This window comes from Fundulus heteroclitus, chromosome 2, assembly GCF_011125445.2.
Source record: "Fundulus heteroclitus isolate FHET01 chromosome 2, MU-UCD_Fhet_4.1, whole genome shotgun sequence".
NCBI lineage: Eukaryota > Metazoa > Chordata > Actinopteri > Cyprinodontiformes > Fundulidae > Fundulus > Fundulus heteroclitus.
The window spans coordinates 34,081,628-34,100,887 of record NC_046362.1 but is presented as its reverse complement, the minus strand read 5'-3'; the positions used below and the strand labels follow the sequence as shown (position 1 = coordinate 34,100,887).

The following is a 19,260-nucleotide window of genomic DNA, read 5'->3' as shown; positions in this document are numbered from 1 at the left end:
TCCTATTACTTCAGACATGTAAAGCACTTTGAACAACATCTGGATTGTTGAAAAGTGCTTTATAAATAAACCTTTGATTAGTTGAACCTAAAATTAGCTTTCCTTTGTTTACGAACATTTCCAATTGTAAACATATGTACAGCAAAGAGGAGTGGCCCAAGCACCGAACCCTGAGGTACGCCATAAATAACTGGTGTATGAGGAAAAGTGATCATTGATATTTACAAATGGAAATCTGTCTGACAGATATTATGTAAATTAGCCCAGTGGGACCTCCTGGATTTCAACAACACGTCACACAGATATCATTCTTCTGAACGGAGGACAAAAACAAGAGATCCCAGCTGTCTAAATAGTCTGGACCACCTCCAAGTAACTGATTCTGCACGAGTCAGCAGCAGAAAAACACCAACGAACCTCTCTGAGGTTTTCTGTATCTGCTCTGATCCAAATGGTCCGTGATTCCACGATTGTTTCTTGCCTCAAATCTATTCTTATTGATGTCCTTGCAACCAAAAATCCCTTAGTCCTGCAAGTAGAAGTACAGTGTGGGTTTGTCTGGGGCATGTGCAAATATTGTACAGTTCAAAGAGCATGATGGAGGTTTTTTTTTTTTTTTTTTTTTTTTTTACTCAGAGGTCAGACTTTTGCATCGAGGCTAAATATTAAAAGACTATTTCATTTAGGCAGAGCGATGGCTAAGATCCAGAGTTCTGCTTGTGGTATGTGAAGAGGGGAGGTACCAGAAGGTCTGGGGGGGTAACTACAAGCTTATTTCTCTGAAAGCCCGCTGTGAACCCTGGTCTTTTGTTCCTTGGTGCTCAGGATGAGAACAGTGCTACTCATTGTTTTCCTGCTCCCTGTGCTGACGGTGACGGCAAATCCAGCACCAGGTAAGGAAAGTGTCTGGACTTTTCATTTTGGAGGATGAGATCTCCCCATTTCTGAGTTAGTCTATTCTGATTTTTTAATTTTCAATACTGAATTATGAAACTTTGAAATCAACATAAATGTTGATTATAGAAATAAAGTCTTACTGCCTGATTTTCACCCAGTGGAAGCTGGTGATTTGTTGAGTAAAAACTGCCAACAGGATGTCAAAAACCTGCCCTACAAACTGTTTTTAAAACAACAAAAGTTCCCTCAATGCATATTAGCACCCGGTTGAGGAAGTTAGAAGCTTAAATGAAATGAACCTTGTATTGCAGTAACAGTATACTTATGAAATCTTTAAGGGAATTCCTGCTTTTTATTTATACAAAATCCACTTTTTTAGCCCTTAAATACATTTTTTGTGCACCAAGAGTCTCTAGGAGTGCAGATTGTTCAGTTCAGTTTTCTCTCTTCTCTTTTACGTTTCTTATGTGACTGTTATGTCACAGTATTTGCTGCGGAGCTGCTAAACCAGGTCATGGACTTCCAGCTTAAGTGTTTTGCGAATCTTCCATTTTTATTTTTACAAATTTTCTGCTGCGATTTTGTAGTGCCGAAGCGAATAGGTGAAAATGTTCCGTTTGCTGGGTTTATCAACCCACAGAATTTAGCTTATGACAAAAATGGCAGAACGGGATGATTCTTTGCATTTAAAGAAACAGCACCAAGGTTCTCTCAGATGAACCTCACAACGGAAGTCAAAGAGGGGCTGTGGGGCAACAAATAATGCAGAATTCAGACAAAAACATTGACTTTCTACTGCATATAGACCACAACTGAATGATCTAAATGTGAAAAGGAAGAACCTAAAAGCTAACCTTGCATGCAAGCTGAATTCTTGCAGTTTTTGTGCATTCACCAACCCACGGGAATCCATCTTGTCCCGCTCCGGCTTCAACCATTGGTGACCGAACTAAAAAACAGTTTGGGCCAATCACATAGCTGTATTATGGTTTAAGGCGGGACATACCAGCTGTCACGAAAGCACGAGCAGCTGGGCCAAAATATACATGGCAGCGCAGGAGGAATCATCGATTTTGTCAGAATCCACAATTTCTTCTTTGAAAGAAGAACAACAAGAAGTGCCAAGATCAGCGTAAATTTGTGGTTCCTCAAGACGCCTGCTGCTTACATTTTGATTTTCATGATTGGCTAAAACCAACCTTTGGTAGGCGGGCACTAGGTGTCACTTCACCCAATCAGCTCAGAAAGGTCTACTGAATGTCCCTCCTTTCCCTGAATGGATTGAATGGGAGCAGACCCAGACTGATAATGTGCAGAGCAGAGAGTGCTGCACATTATTAGTAAAGTAACAAAGGGGTCTTCTTTACTAATATTTTACTGTGGTACTTTGTCCAACACTTTATGGGCATCATGGCACTTTCTTAAAGCACTTTAACAAGCACTTTACATATCACTGCACTTTAAGCATAGATTTGCACAGAAATAAACATTTTCACAGTCATTTTAATTATTTATGGGATATGTATTGAGCGTTTTAATAATTAGCATTTAGCCTTTCCCCTCATTAAGAAGTGTGGTGTTTGCCTGTGAGGAGAAAATAATTTTACTTGCAGCGACAGGTGCACTGTTAGGCAAATGTATGTAAGTCTAGAAGTAAAAGTGATTGTAAAGAAGTGCTGGTTGAAATGTGATTACTTACCTTTCTTTCTGTGTCCTCTCCCGGGTGTTTGGACAAAAACATCCCCCGCTTCTTCTTCTTCTTGTTTTATGGTAGATTGTAACTATGAGTTTTAGGTACTTACCGCCACCTACCATATCAGATTATGTAGCATAAATCATGCCCATACATACATATATATATATATATATATATATATATATATATATATATATATATATATATATATATATATATATATATATATATATATATATAAACTGCTCTCTCACCCACCCCTTGTACTCCGAGACATTCACTGAACGCTTCATCCCTTGGGGCCATCTTCCTGAAATATTCTTGGAGCTTGGATGTTTCATCTTTAATGATGGCTATGATGCTCACTAGGCCTCTGCCTCCTTCACTGCTCTTAGTGTATAGCCTGTGGATACTGGATTTGGGTGAAATCCACCATGCATGGTGAGCAGCTTTAGTATCTTAACATCAGCAGTCTGGATTTCCTCCTTTGGCCAACTTATTGCCCCAACAGGGTATCTGATTACTGGCCAGGCAGAGCTGTTGATTGCCCAGACCTTGTTCTTGCCACTGAGCTGACTTCTCAGAACTTGCCTTACTCGCTGCAGGTATTTGGCTGTTGCTGCTTTCCTTTTGGCCCCTTCATGGTTGCCATTTGCTTGTAATATTCCAAGACACTTATAGCTCTCTTCAACGTCTGCTATTATCCCTTCTGGGAGTGCAATCTCCTCTTGCCATTTCTTATTCATTTATTTTTAATTTATTGTCTTAGCTTCTCGTTTTCCACAAGGTATATTTGTAATACCATGTGTTTTTATTTATTTTTTTAGCCCTTTTGTCTGCTCCTTTGTTTCCATTTATACCTACATGGGCAGGTACCCACCAAAATTTAACCAAATGCTTCCCCAGGGGTCCGGACACCATTTAAGGGTTCTGGGAGAGGCCATGGGAAGAGAGCATGGAGGATTTCTATACATTGCATTTTGTGGTGGTTTCATAATGGTGATAAAATATGTTCAAAAGTTCATAAAATACTTAATAATGGTATAATGTAAAATGTATATATTTTTGCTGGGAAACCAGCCCCAATCGGGGGAAAGATGGATGGTGCTAAATACAGGGATGTTCTGGAGTAGAACATGTGTCAGTCTGGCTCTGATTTGAGATTGGGACAGAGGTTCGCCTTCCAACAGGACAATGACCCAAAGCCTACTGCTAAAGAGCTAAAGAGCTACAGCAGAAAGCATTTTGTGTCTCAGCATAATAGTCATGTATGGGAGCTGCACGGTGCAGGATAGGAAGGATGTAGCATGGGTGGTGAGGTCAGGGGATTGTTGGATACAAGACCTACAAGACTCAGTCTATGCTGCTGAGTCAAGAAAATGGCTAAACGCATTGGCACAGATCCCACACACCCGTGTGATGCACTGTTTTTCCTACTTCCATCAGGGAAACAATTCAGAAACATTAAATCGAAAACAAATAGACTTAAAACATCTTCTTTCCCAAAGCCTTGAGGGTTATCATCCTCCACTGAGTAGCACCAAACCATCATCCAGGGTTCTGGTCTGATGAAAATCATGTATACTGTCTCTCACTTGCAAATGTGTATTCACACACTTCGATCTCTCAGGGATTGTATGTTTAGACATCCATGTGTTGCACCCTTAAAACAAACTAAAAATAAACCAGAGGTTTTCGCCTTTGTGCAACTTTGTTAAACAAAATCCACGGTTCGAGCATACAGCAAATAGTATTTTCTCTTTACATTTTTTTCTCCCAACATGCATTGTGTTTTTCTTAAAGGGTTATTATCATGACAGAAATCTATGAAATAACAACAACAAAAATAAAGTAGTTTAATGACATTTTTAGTCATAAACCAAATTAATTGTTCTAAACTAAACACGAAATCAAATAAATGTTTGCCAAATAATAATTCTACTTATCAATTTGACATTTTCACATTCTTAATGTATTTCTAGGGCTCTACACGTGCAAATTGCACAATTCTGGAACTAAATTTATTGCACAGTATTATAGAATACTGTCAGACTTCTGATTAGAAAATGAGTCCATTAGCTGCTAAGGACTATATGCAACCTTAAGCCCCTCAGGGAGTGTTGTTGTCGGCCAGTACAATCAACTGTTTAAAAAAATGGTATTGATTATGCTGAAAAAAAATTGCTATTTTTTATGATTTCTTTCTAACACTGCCTCCTGTTTTACTTTTGTTGTCTCTGTTCTCATTAGGGAGCAGCGAACTGGTGGTCTCTCTGAAAAATGGCCAAATTAGGGGAAAATATGTGACTGTAAAAGGCACAGAGAGGAGGGTGAAGCAGTACCTGGGGATCCCTTTCGCCCGGCCCCCCGTAGGGCCGCTCCGCCTGGCTGCTCCGCAGAGTCCCGAGCCCTGGCAGGAGGAAAGAGACTGCACACGCCAGCCTCCAATGTAGTACTCACAAATAAAGAGCAGCGACATTCCAGGGACACTTTGATGCACTTGTTCATTTCTGCCTCTGCTTCTTGGTCTCCGTCTGTTCCCAGGTGCATCCAGAACCCAGATTTAGTTGTAAGTGTCTCCAAAGCCATGTCCATTGACTTCGCAGTGCCAGAAGTTTCAGAGGACTGTCTGTATCTAAATGTCTACACCCCAGCTGAAGCTACCAGAGGGGATAAGCTGTCGGTGAGTTTTACACTGTAGCTATCAGCAGGAAACATGCCTAAATTACTGCATCGGGCCACTGGCTCGGTGGCAATCCTTCCCCCTGAACAAGCATGTGGCAACTGTGGAGAGAAAAGACTGACTTATAACAGGACGAAACCCCCAGCAGAACCTGGTTTAGTCTGAACACCCATTTTCCCTTACAGACAGAGGGCTGAGAGGATAAGAACAAGCAGTGGTGGGCACAGCCGCGATAGCACGAAAACAGATCATTGCCGTGCTAACTTTATGTTAATCGCATTATCGCTCAACCGCTAACCTTAGAAATTGTTTGTTGACCGTTTAGTATCAGTTTAATTGGGTTTTTATATCTGCGAGTATGACAAGATATTCATCTGCCGTTTACGTCACTGTCTTGGCTCACAATACACATCCACACAGACTTCTCTGCAACGGTAAAGAGTCACGGTTCCACAAAAAAAAAAAAAAAAAAACATTGTTAATAGCTGGGCTGTTTTATTCTTGTTACGATCCGGTCGGCTAATAATGTCGGCTCCCATTGCTCAGAAACAGAGACACTGGGATCCGTATTTGTTTCTGTAAACAGTGTGCCGTTGTGTGACTCTAATCCCCTTTAATCAATTTTGTAACTGAGCTTTCTGGATTTGATGACGGTATCGCATGAGGTGGAAGGAGACTGGACTCGGAGCTCTTTGTTTTGTTCGACACTTAACGTACATTTGTCCTTTGTACACAAGTAGAGGGATATAAATAAACTTGCCTTGCCTTACAAAACACTGGTAGGATAGTCCTATGGCAATCTTCGAGGAACATTTATGTGGCATGAATGAAATAGGAAATACTTGTTTCTACACAGCAATGCTGAAACATATTTTTATTTATGCGTTTCAGTTCAATAACAGTGCACATTAAGTATATGATTTTATTATGTTACAACCATAAGTAACCCAAAAAGTAATGATATACTGTATTTTTGTTAAAGAGTCAAATGATGAAACAGGGGAAACCTCCAGAAACGCTCACAGGCTTCCGGCAGTGTTGCCACATGCTCTTATTATCAGCGACAAGGTAAAAGTAATAGAGCTGGTTGCTTGTTTCTCTCACAATAACTGGCAACACTGGAGTGGCTTCCTGACTTGCAATTTTTTTTCTTAATGCAGCAGTCTGTGTACAGAGGGGCAGGATATTCTTCTCATAAGTTTCCACCGTGGTGTAAAACAGATTTCCCCCATGTGGGACAATACAGCAATTCTATTCAGATATCCCTTCAAACATGGAGTACTGCACATCGTCGTCATGTGTGCATGCAGCACCTTTTGTCTGAAGGTGTATTACACAGACTGAATGACAGCTGTTTGTTAGCAGTTAGCTGCTAGCAAATTTCCTTATTTATCACCGTTTTAACTGTACCAGAGCTAATATTGTTGTTTGCTCACCGCAAAAACGTAACTAAAAATAAGTAAAATGTTCTTAAAATTTGGGTATTTTTCCTTGATTTGAGCAAGTAAATAAGATGATCTGCCAATAGAATAATATTTTTGCACTTAAAATAGGAACAATTCATCTCCATCATCTTATTTCAAGTGCAGTATATCTGATTATCTTATTTTAGGGGTCAAAATACTCATTCCATTGGCAGATAATCTTATTTACCTGCTCAAATCAGGACAAATACACTAATTTTAAGAACATTTTACTTATTTTTAGATCTGTTTTTGCAGTGCTGGGTATGAGTTTGCAAAATTAGCTTTTTAGTTAGCTGTGCCCACCACTGGGAAGACAGAAAAGAAAAAAGACAGAAATACTAAATCTGGAGTACTTCCTACAGAATAAAAAAAAACAAAATCAATGCGAGTACGCAAGGTTTATGTCACCAAGATCTCAAGCAATCGCTGTTTCCAAGAAAGAGACACAGCTAAAACAATAAGAAGTGGGGCAGGAGTGAGTAGAATGAATGGTAGGAAACCAGCTATCAATGACTCAGTACAGGAATGTGACACAGTTAAACCCAGAAACTCTGAGCAAGGAGCACTCTGTAAGAATGTCCAAGAAAGCGACACAGTTAAAAACAGAAAATCTATAATCTATGTATTGAACAATAGGAAGAGCTCTGTCCATTTCTTCATCCAGAAAACATAATCAGGTGAACAGTCAAACTTGAGGAGTTTCTGAGCAAAGAAAAATACAGGAACAGAGCAAACTGGCTTGTTTTTTTGTTGCTTTCAAACTTTCAGGGTTTGTGTAGTTTGTAAATGATGACCCTGCAATCACACTTTAGAGGATGATTATTCCAGAAATGTAGGTAAGAAACGCCCAAGTCCACGTTTTTGAATGAGTGCAGATGCCCAAACCATCCTACATGCTCTTCTGCTCCTCGGCGGGATGGCGTGAAAGAATCTTCCTCTTCTTCTCATAAACCTGTAAGACAAGTTTGCTTCTTGCAACTCAACCGTTTACAAAGTATACAAGCTCACTGGATACATAAACACTACAAGCGCACATGTGCAGCGAGGAAAAGGAAACTAGCAAGGAATGTGCAGGCACATAGGCGTTAGGTGAGGACAGCGATTAGCATGTGGGACAACCAATAGATGAGATGATCCCCCCCTAAAGCTGAAAGATGATCGTCCACTATAACGTTAAGCTCAAGCAAAGCCAAAGTGTAAATATTGACCTCAGTCTGGTCTGGTATAAACTGCACTTCCTGTTTGCAAAGGTCAGCTGACACCATCTGGCTCATAGACATAATATAAGAGTAGACGCGTCATTGGGCGGGTTCTGCCTATGCTGCGATGCGTCAGAGCGTCCGCCATCTTAAATGTGGCAAATCTGCAGTTACTCAGTCACTTAAACAGCATCAGAGGGACTTTAATCTCAGAATATACTTTGTATCCGTAGTATTTTTGTTTTTGTAATATTACAAGTTTATTTTCGTATCCCTTTAGCTTCATTCTCCTGAATTTATTCTCATAAAGAATAAAAAATATTTAAAATAATCTAACCTGGCCCTATTACTCCAGGAGTGAAATAATTCTGCAAACTGTGATTATTCTGGAAATGTTCCCCCTTAATTCTCATAATATGATATTTTTCTCATAACATTATCACCTTTGTGTTTGTTTTTTTGTTTTTTTTTACTTCATTGACCTAGGACTTTTTTCTCATATTATTCATTTTACCTCCTAATACTCCCCCAAAAAGTCTGTTCCTAAAAGGTTCACATGTGACACGGTTTTCTGAAATAATGAAGACCACAATGTTTAGATTTAACAAATTGATCCTTATATTCATAGCACATACACACACAAATATATATATATATATATATATATATATATATATATATATATATATATATATATATATATATATATATATATATATATATATATAGCCTGTGTTGCCACTCTGCAGCTTTAGTGTGTCCGGTTTTGCAACATGGTGCAGCCTTAGTTTATAGAAGGCAGATACAAGTAGTGAAATCAGCCCGAATACATTTCCATGCAGCACAGGAATGAGGCATCTTCTCTGATTCACGTTCACAATAACAGAACTCAACTTTTTTCTGCCACATACAATATTACGGTGACGTTGACGTGCGAACCTGTGCCCTATGACGCGTCTACGTAAATGATGTCTGTGATCTGGCTCTTGTGTCGTGAACCAGGTGATGGTGTGGATCCACGGAGGAGGTCTGATGATGGGGGCCGCCTCCCAGTACGACGGTTCCTCATTAGCGGCGTATGAAAACGTTGTGACCGTCATTATCCAATATCGCCTCGGCATCTTGGGATTCTTGAGGTAAGAAAGTTCCGATCTTCCGAAATTGTCCAAATGATTGCCTGAAACAACAGCTTCCGCTGCTTTGAAGCACTGGGGATGAACACGCCAGGGGAAACTGGGGATTGTTGGATCAGCTGGCTGCTCTCCGGTGGGTGCAGGAGAACATCGAGGCCTTTGGCGGCGATCCACAATCCGTCACCATCGCTGGGGAGTCTGCGGGGGGCATCAGTGCATCCATTCTGGTAAAGAAGACTCCTTCCTGGAAAACGGAAGAGATCATGCACTGTTCTATTGTTTTCACACACTGCAAAAACGGGACTAAAAGTAAACAAAGTTTTCTTGAAATGAATTGATTTGAGCAGACAAATAAGACTATTTGCCAGTGGAATACAATGTTTGTACTTAAAATGGGAACAGCTCATGTCCATCATCTTCTATTAAGTGCATGATGTCTAATTATCTTATTTCAGGGGTAAAAATACTAATTCGATAGGCAAATAGTCTTATTTACCCGCTCAAATCAAGGAAAAATACGCTAATTTCAAGAAAATTTTACGCTTAGTTCCCTATTTGCAGTGCATGATTAATCTCACAGTTGTGTGTCAGATTTGTACTACACCGTTTCTCCTCTGATAATATTACAAACAGAATACGTCTTTCTGCACAGACTCTGTCGCCACACGCGAAAGGACTCTTCCACAAGGCAATTTTTCAAAGTGGAGTGGCAACGCTGGGCGACTACACTTCTGTGAACCCTCTTCCTCAGGCCCAGGTATGGATCATGTGTGTCATATGGATGCGTTTGTATCTGCAACCTAGGTGGTTCGTCTGTTCATTTGTCTGATCAAGATATCTCCTTGATTCCCTCTTTTGGAATTGCTCTTGGCATTTCGAACTGAGGAGGGACCCTGGCAAAGAAGAAAAGCCCAGTCCTAGGGGGCTCATGTCCGTGAGCTTTTAAATATGTCCTCAGTCAAACACTTCTGGGTGAAATTTCAGAAATACGTGCTCAGCATACAATCAAGTTCGACAGAGGCTTGCTAATGATCCCAATAATTTAAATCAGATGTGTTGAACCACAAACACATCCAAGGGTTGCAGGACGCTGGCGTTCAAGTGCTGGAGTTTCAGACCCCATCTGCTAAAAAGGGACTTTGTCCTGATTGTTTGGTTGGAGAACAACGAGGGATCGACAATGTAGAATTAGACACTTGGGAGACGGATGTCTGGGCTTCTCTCTGAGACCACAGTCCATTTTCAGATATACAGAGGGATTGACAGACGGACACAAATAAATCACAATGTTCAGGTACTGGGCTGAAACTTGAAAAAATGCCCAAAGTCCAAAGAAGACCTTCAGAAACTATCAACACCTATTGATCTGGTCCCATGTTTTTAAAATAAGATTTAGATCTAGATATGGACCAAGACTTTTGCACACCACTGCACATGATTTGCAGCGTGTTGATCCGATGTGACTCAAATGTACTTGTGTGTGTGTTACATCTACTGATCTCCTCTGCTGTCTGTCTTATGGCCAGGCTGTGGCTAACATTACTGGATGTGGCATCGCCAGCACAGAAGAACTGGTTCAGTGCCTCAGAGGGAAAAGTCAAGACGAATTAGTTTCTGCAACCAGAGCGGTAAGAGAACCTTTAAAGACGAAAACTGTCCACAGAGTGCATTTATGGATGTCACAGCATAACCAGATGTACCGTATTCAGGATCTAAAGCTAGACTTTTAACATTTTAAACATATTGGCAGGTCTTGACACTCTCATGCATTTTTATGCATCTGTCACTTGTAGTTATCGGATCCTATATTCATTTATATGTTTGATATTTCTGAAGTAGTACCTGCGTCTCTCATCATACTCATCTAACTCCGCCATTAAAATTCCAAAGTTTGTTCAACAGTTTGTTTGTTTTTTGCCTGCACATAAGAATTGTTGCATTATTATATAGATAAAATATAAAGTACTGTTTTTATAATAGCAATAATTCTAAATTTTGAATCCAAATGCAAAGCCACCCCAGGGCATGAGTAATAGTTTGTTTGATCTTGATCTGTTCATCAATAAACCTATGCAACTAATAACCAATTATCTGTGATTGCTTTTTAGCTCAGCGCTTAAACGTTTCCTTCGCTCCCTGATTTCCGCCAAATCAGTATCAAAACCCTTTTAGTGGTGGTGATGTTCTTAGTGGGAAAATGGGCCCTGAGTCAATTGTATTAAACAGTTTTTATTTTGTTATGTATTACACAAAATAAATTAAATATCCTTAAACCCATAATGAATGACCCATAATGTGTAACACAATGCGTGAGTATAAAACAAGAAATTATACATGAAGTAAAAAGTGCTGTATGCAATTATTATTATTATTATTATTATTATTATTATTATTATTATTATTATTATTATTATTATTATTATTATATTCATTAATGATAGAAAAAATACCGCCTTCTACCTGCAATACTTAGATTTTCCACAAGATGGCAGAAGACAAGAGCAGGATTTCGATGCAGGAGTTTTTTTAGGACAGTACCACCACTTTGTGAAAGAGGTAGACATTTCAGTGATGTTTGTATCAAAATCGTTACGCTTTTCAGTGAGTGACAAACAATCCCGGAAATGCAATTGTGACATTAATGTAATTCTTCAGTCTTTTTTCTTGTCTGGACCTTCCTTTTACGTTGAGATGCTCGGTATCGTTTAGTAACTGTAGCTTTGTATTGTGCACAGCTGAGAATGTTTCTTGGAGCCGCTGTGGATGGGGACTTTCTTCCTGGCAGAGCTGAGGATCTTCTACAGAGGAAAGAAGTTATGAATATCCCAGTGATGATGGGAGTCACCAACCATGAGTTTGGCTGGATTTTACCTCAGGTGGCACCAAACGTTTGATCAGACATCAGTCGGTGGCTCTCAAGTTTCTGTTTGCTGTTGAAGTAACCTGGACTGGTTTGTTCTCCTCTGGTGGATCACAGAGCTTCGCTCCTCCTGGCTGGGACAAAGGCATGACCAGGGAGTCAGTACTGGCTACCGTCCACATATTTAACCCTGCCGGGGTGAGTATGTAAATACTGCACAAGGTTCACACAAAGCGAGAATATTCAGTCTTCTGTGAGCAGAGTCTTTTATTTTGACAGAACGTTTTCTATTTTACACTAAAATGCCAGTTGAACTGATTTTAAAGCTGGTAAACTGCCACTAAACTGAAATTCCTAGCCTCTTTCCCCTTGTTTTAAATTGTTAACAGGAGGTACTTAAAAATCAATTTAAAAAATGTAAATGTAAGAACCTGGTTCCGTGAGCAAGTCTCTGGCAAGTCATGGGCTTCCGAGAAAATAAGGTCAGATTGTGCAATTCCCAGAGAAACACAAAAAAACTGACTCTGCAGGCCTCAGTTAGTATGTGAATTGGTGAAGACAATTAAAAAGTACTATAACATCACTTCTCTTTGGAAGACTTAATGGAGAAAACATGTCTCTAAAAAGAATGTGGCAACTTGACTTAGGTTCTCAAAGTTGGATCTATCAACTCATTATGATCCTACCGTGGTTGGGGTTTTTTATGCTTCCATTTTTTTTCCATTTTTTTTTATGCTTCCATTAATTCATCCCTTTAGGTTTCTTGCTTATTTCTTGCATTCTCTTCCCTTTGTATTATAGTTTATTTCTCTTAGATATTTATTTGTCTCCCTCCTGGTTTAGTGTTTCCTCGTGTCTTAGTTCAGCTCCTCTGATCTAATCACTGTCCTTCCTTCAGCCTCCCTGCTTTGCTTCTGCCTCATCTGCTCCTTATTATCCTCTAATTATTGCACTGGCTTCCAATGTCATTCTCCTCACTTCCCTCAGTATTTAAGTTAACTGATGGCCATTGGTGGGTGTGGCTAACCAAAAAGTTAGCTTTACAAACTCATATTCCACACACAAAGTGTCAGTCTGTGTCACACGTCTGCAGCACCTTTTGGCTGCTTAAGCGCGGTGTTGCTCGGTGACCCTGCTAATTAAAGGGATTAGGGAGCACTGTGCACTGTTTACTGAAAAAATGCAGATACCAGCGTCGCTATTTTTAATTAATGGGAATGACATTAAGATCCCTAACAGCAAAAAAGGTACAACGAATACAGCACTGCGTTTTACAATGTTTTTTGTTGAGCCGTGACTCTTACTGCTGTAGTCTATGTGGACGTGTTTTGAGAGCCATGACAGTGACTTAAACGGTGGATGAATAATTTGCTGTGATTGTAGTCATCCTTACAGTATTTAAAACCCAATAAATGGACAATAACTAGTCCGCAAACAATTTCTAAACATAGCTTGAACGATATGTCGATGAACACAAAGTTAGCTCCACAATTGTCTATTTCCGTATTATTGCGTCTCTGCCCACCACTGCTGTTGGTCATTGTTCTGCCTGTTTCTCCATTATCCCATTTCACTGTCTGAGTCTCTGCCATTGCATAATGTTCTGATCTTCTTGTGCCTTTCTATAAATTTAGTATTTTTTTTATTATCAACTCCCCCTAGTAATCACGCTGCTCCAGAGTTCCTGTTTGTTCTTTGCTCCTGCAAACAAGCCATACATTATGACACATGTTTTGAAGGCTGTGAGCAGGACCACAATTCAGACATGAACCCTTTAATTAATTGTTTACGATGACAACACAGAAAACTCACAGAACTGGAACAATCAGAGCAGAACATGGAGCTTGGGCAGAGCAACATGAGGACCCAGGAACGAACAGTGAGAACCAAGGAGCTTTAATGTAGAGAGAAGGGTGGAGACTGATGAACTTAATGAGGGAAATGTGGAAAAACTGGGGGAGGAGAGTGGTGACTGATGGAAGGAGACTAATTAACACAGAAAACACAAATGGAGCCTAACTAAATGCAAAGGAGAACCGGCTTAATTCTAGAGACTAAACAAATAGGCATAATCAGAACACAAGAATAACTACGAGGTTAACCACAAAGGAATTAACCGATAAGACATGACCTAACCATACTGAGGACCACAGAGAAATTAAGAGATAAGAAAAAAAACGCATGTGACAATAATAAAACCGCTGAGAAACAATCAGAAAATAAACAAAGCACAAACACCCACCGTTGTATAGTGACAGCACCCGAATAAAGCAGAAAACGTCTGGAACGATGTTGGTCAGGTGGGACAATAAATAAAACAAACACCATAAAACAAATCTCATATGTTTGGAGAAAATTAAACATAGCATACATGGTGTAGGCTGAGGATTTGATCCGTGCATCCATATGGTTAAGAAACACAATCTGTGATGTGATCAATGCTCTAGAGCAGGGGTGTCAAACATACGGCCCGCGGGCCGGATCCGGCCTGCCGAACAATTTAGTCCGGCCCTGTGGCTAAATGCATTATCATTATTAAAAAAATAATAATAAATTTTTTTTTCCAGTGTCCTGTCTGGCAATGTGGCAATAAGATACCACAAAGAGCTCATCAGATTTGACTTTCACAAGTGGACAAGATAAGAGAAAGAGAATGATAAAACAATTATTGAAAAAAACACGTACTTCGTTTAATTGAAAATATGTAGTTCCTATATTGTCCAAGAGGGGCGCTGTGTTTTAATTAGCAGATTAAGCTTCAGGTGTGGAAAAATTCAAATCATTTCTTAATTTTTATCTGTTTGATGTATTTTGTCATGTAGGACAGTTTTTTTAAGTTCCAAAAAATGTGAATAAATGTTTTTCAACATTGTATAATCACTGTGATCAGTTCTTATGCATAATGCACAAGTAAATGTTTAACTGAGTAAAAGTATTGTTGAAATTGCACATACTTTTCTTAAAAACGCTGAGGTTATTCATAATATATTGTGTAAAAGTGAAATTAACTTAATATAAAAATCAACAACAAGTCCACATTTATTAATTCTATTTAATCTTGCAATGAGTTTACTCCTGTGGCCCTCTTGAGATCAGATTAAGCTGAATGCGGCCCCTAAACCAAAATGAGTTTGACACCCCTGCTCTAGAGTCAGATGGGAAGGCCATCTGACTGACAGTAGAAGTTTGGCCCCAGTTGGGTCGTGCAAAGTGTTGGAAAGGTTCTTTATATTTGCCAAAACAAGCTTTGCCTCAGATTTCTAGGGGGATTTGTGAACCTCTGTCTGCGTTCCAGGTCTCTTCAGCCAACAGTCTTATCGTGGATGAATATCTGAAAGATGCAAAGACCCCCGAGGACATCCGAGACGCCTACACTGAAGTCATCGGAGACCTGCTAATGACGCTGCCTGTCGTCAAGGTGGCCGGATACCACACAGGTCAGCGAGAAGCAGCGCGCGGTTAGGAAATGACAGATGACTAACCCATTGTCCTTTAGTTATAGCCTTTCACTTTCATCCCAGCTTTTATCTGTTTCCTCTGCCTTCAGATGTGGGCGCTCCAGTGTACCTGTATGAGTTTGTGTACAGCGCAAATATATACAAAAGCAACAGACCGAGCTTTGTGAAGGCGGACCACGCAGATGAAGTTGGCTTCATGTTTGGCGGATGCTTCTGGAACAGTCACATCAGAATTACAGGTTGGTGTACGAGCTTTACAGCACATCCGTGACAATGATCACACGGTGCATAGCTGCTGAGCGGAAATCAAAGTTTTATAGTTAAATATGCATCCGTCTGGTACTTCTTTGGTGAATAAAATAAGAGGGATGATTCTGCTGAGTCATACACTGCAAAAAGGGAACTAAAAGTAGGTAAAATCCTCTTGAAATTAGCGTATTTTTCAATGATTTGAGCTGGTAAATCAGACTATTTGCCAATGGAATAAGATTTTTACACTTAAAATGAGAACAATCCATCTCCATCATCTTATTTCAGGTGCAGGATGTCTAATTATCTTATTTTAGCTGTAGGAATTCTCATTCCATTGGCAAATAGTCTTATTTAGCTGCTCAAATCAAGGAAAAATATACATATTTCAAGAAAATTTTACTTATTTTTAGTTCCCTTTTGCAGTGTATGGAAAAGAGTCAGGAAATAATGATGGCTTTGGTGTTTCGCTCGCTTCCTGGGGAGGTGGTGGTGGGTGTCTACGCAGTTTTATGTAGGATACTTGACATATTCAAGACCCTTCAACTCTGGTTGGGAAAGAAAAACTTGGAGCTAAAATATAATGGGAGTAAATTAGAGTTTAAGTGCCCGCTCCCTGTTCTCTGGGCTAATTTTACAGAAAACTGTAAGTCCTACAGCAGCGGAAGACACGCTGGGTGAAAGTAAGGCAAGGCAAGGCAAGGCAAATTTATTTATATAGCATAATTCAGTACACAGACAATGCAAAGTGCTTTACATGATTAAAATACAGGAAATAAAGTAGAAAAAAAGCAAGTAGGAAAAAGCAGTCGGAAGAAAATAATAATAAATTAATTTGCATTCAACTATTTAACTAGTGCAGTCGAATGCAGTAGTTAGACAACCACACCTACGTCATAACTATATCTTGTGTGAGATTATCACATCTAAAGTGTGAAGGTGTTAAAGGGATGAAAATTTTGCTTCAGTCAGATCAAGTCCAGCTTTCTGTGAGCCATGGTAACTTTGAGCAGCGTTTGTTCTGGAAAGCTTGGCTGAGCTGTGGAGCTCCGAAGATCGCCGGGTCGTTTTATTCCCACTAGAATGTTGTCGTTTTTCTCCACACATGCAGTGAATTCTCACAGCAACGCCTAACGATGAAACACGCTTTTTGAGTGATTCAGTCTGTGGTTGAAACTCTTTTCTTTCCACCTGTAGCCAACATCACCCAAGAGGATGAGAATCTTTGCAGGACCATGATGTCTTACTGGGCCAATTTCATCAAAACCGGGTAAGAAGGGAAAACACGACCACAGGTGGATTGTAAGCAGTCACATTTATTTGAGTAGGTTTATGAAAAAAAATTTATTTCTTGGAGCAGTTTCACTACACGGTACTTTTTACTTTTACTTAAGTAATATTGAAGTAATGTTAGTCTTACATGAGCACAATAACTTCACTCAATGAAGATCAAGGGTGTTATAACCAGAGATGCACCAGACACAGAAACACACATGTAACTGATGTTTAAGTGCGACTTCTTGTTTCCATGCAAACTTCTTTTTTTCTAGTGTTATTCTCTATATGCTGAGTCTTCTGTGGCACACGGAGTTCAGCTAACCTAAAGCCAACTTATGGGTCAAACCCCGGCTCATGGTTATGGGATCCTGCCCTCTCAGGGCTTGAGATTAATTCCAGTTTGTTGGTTTCTGTTTTCCCCTCCTGACCCCAGGTTCTCTGTTGGGTTCAGATCTAAGCAGCATCCAAATTTTTGATGTTCTGATTTCTGAGTGGCTTTGATATCACTTCCACCTTGGGACACGGTGCCCAATAATGCTTGAATTTCCTCAGATCATCACCAAACTGTTGCTGGATTGCAGGAAGAAGTTGTCCTCTTTATTTATTACTAACTATTTATTTGTGTCCTTGAAAAGGGAGGAAGCTCACTCCTTTGGAGAAGAATCAACAAGTTTGCAGCCTTCACTATTGGCACCCCAGGGGACCCATACTAGCTCTTATCTTTTCCAGTTCAGACTTCCCAAACAACCAGAGGAACTCTTTGTTACGTTTGTTACCTACAGATTTTCTTTTTCTGTCCTTCATGGTTTCTCTGATCCCTCCCCACAACTATATGTAAACAGTCTGAGTTGTCAAAAGCTGCAGAGTCTGTAAAATGTAACATCTGAGCTTTGCCTTTGGTGATCTGCTTGATTTATACATGCAAGAAGCTTTATTATAATTTATGCAGGGAGTATTTCATGGTAAATGGACACAAGGTTGAAGAGAATATAAATGGAGAAAATGTGAAAGAGGAGAGAAAAGGGAGAGAACGATACAACATCCTCAGTCTGCTTCTTTACCTGCAAAGAGATATAAAAAGAACAACAGAAGCAGCCGATAAAGTATTAAAGATACAATCAAGTAACACCTTGATACCATCACTGAAGAATATACGGTATTAACTAATATGACATGTATAAAGTGACAACTGAGGATAATAATAGAGGTTTCTGTATAGAGGTGAATCTGTATCTTAAGCCAAAAGTCTTTCACCATGACTGCAGCTGCTGGTCCTGAGCTGAGAAGCTAAACAGAAAAAGCAAAGTGAAGAGATACAGGTGAACTGTACCAACAGCAGTCACTAGAGGGCAGCAAAAGCAGCCAAAAGAAGTGAAAAAAGCTTCAAACATTAAAAGGAGCAAACATAATGTGTCCTGCAGGGAAGCAAATAACATTTTTGAAAACGTTTTTCTTTGTTTTATATGTAATTATCCAGCTTGCTTGTTTTGTTTGTCTCTGAGATGTCTGGCTGTCTCCCCAGCTCTCCCAGTGGTCCTGGCCTGGTGGACTGGCCGCAGTACGACAGGCAGAAACAGGAGTACATGGAGCTGGGCCAAACCCAGACTGTGAAGCAGAAACTGAAGGAGGACCGGGTCCATTTTATCACCGTCACCCTGCCTCAGAGGCTGGAGCAGATGGCGGCAGCAGCTGCTAAACCTTCAACCTGAGCCTCGTGCTGTTTTACTCTAGTTCAAGTTTGTAATATTCCTTATTACAGCTGATGCATAACGCTGATCACTGCCTGCAACATTTGTTCCTTTTTTTTCCAGTCTTTTGATTCAATGTGTGTTTAACATAAATATAAAGGAAAAGTCATTTAAATTAATAAAATGTTCTGGAAATATAACCATGCTTCCACTGTCGCTGATTTAAATTAGATAAATGCAAGAGATGTTCCCAGCACAAATAAAATAGTTAATTCTCAGCAGTACTGTTTGATTCACAAATAGAGTTTCCACACAAATGTTTCTTCCCAAAATCTCCAGCTTTGGTTTCTGTGCTGAAAGTTTAGTGGAACTCACTCTATCAACCTAATCATCAGGCCGATCCTTATAAAAGACCGACTGAGGTGCTAAAATCATTTTCTTTGTGTGTTAGCAACGGTTGGCGCTAAACAGCTGCAGCAATCATTGCTTTACATCTATATGGCCACATGGTCATCCAGAAAACTGCTGCCGAGGTTATTGTACCTGAGTTTGCTGTGTTCTGGTTCAACAAGAACTTTGAGCTGAGGTTCTGTTGCAGAGGAGAAGGCTTCAGGAAGCACAAGGGAGTCTAGATAGAGCCAGTCCCAAATCTC

At 39.8% G+C, this 19,260-nt stretch overlaps 1 protein-coding gene across 1 annotated transcript; it reads left to right on the top strand.

Annotated features, from left to right (window-relative positions):
• Nucleotides 1-672: 672 nt before the first annotated feature.
• ces3 (carboxylesterase 3) lies at nt 673-18,802 on the top strand. Its single transcript, XM_036126028.1, has 13 exons — nt 673-893; nt 4,844-5,042; nt 5,138-5,276; nt 8,944-9,077; nt 9,148-9,301; nt 9,727-9,831; nt 10,601-10,702; nt 11,810-11,950; nt 12,052-12,132; nt 15,230-15,371; nt 15,482-15,631; nt 16,839-16,911; nt 18,442-18,802. Exons 1-13 carry the CDS (start codon nt 827-829, stop codon nt 18,626-18,628), a joined length of 1,674 nt encoding a protein of 557 aa, XP_035981921.1. The 5' UTR covers nt 673-826; the 3' UTR covers nt 18,629-18,802.
• The last annotated feature ends 458 nt before the right edge of the window (nt 18,803-19,260 follow it).

Coding starts and splice junctions, on each gene's coding strand:
- ces3 (XM_036126028.1), top strand. CDS start 827: ATGAGAACAGTGCTACTCATTGTTTTCCTGCTCCCTGTGCTGACGGTG. Junction 11,951..12,051: donor TTGGCTGGATTTTACCTCAG/GTGGCACCAAAC, acceptor GGTGGATCACAG/AGCTTCGCTCCTCCTGGCTG. Junction 15,632..16,838: donor CAGTCACATCAGAATTACAG/GTTGGTGTACGA, acceptor TTCCACCTGTAG/CCAACATCACCCAAGAGGAT.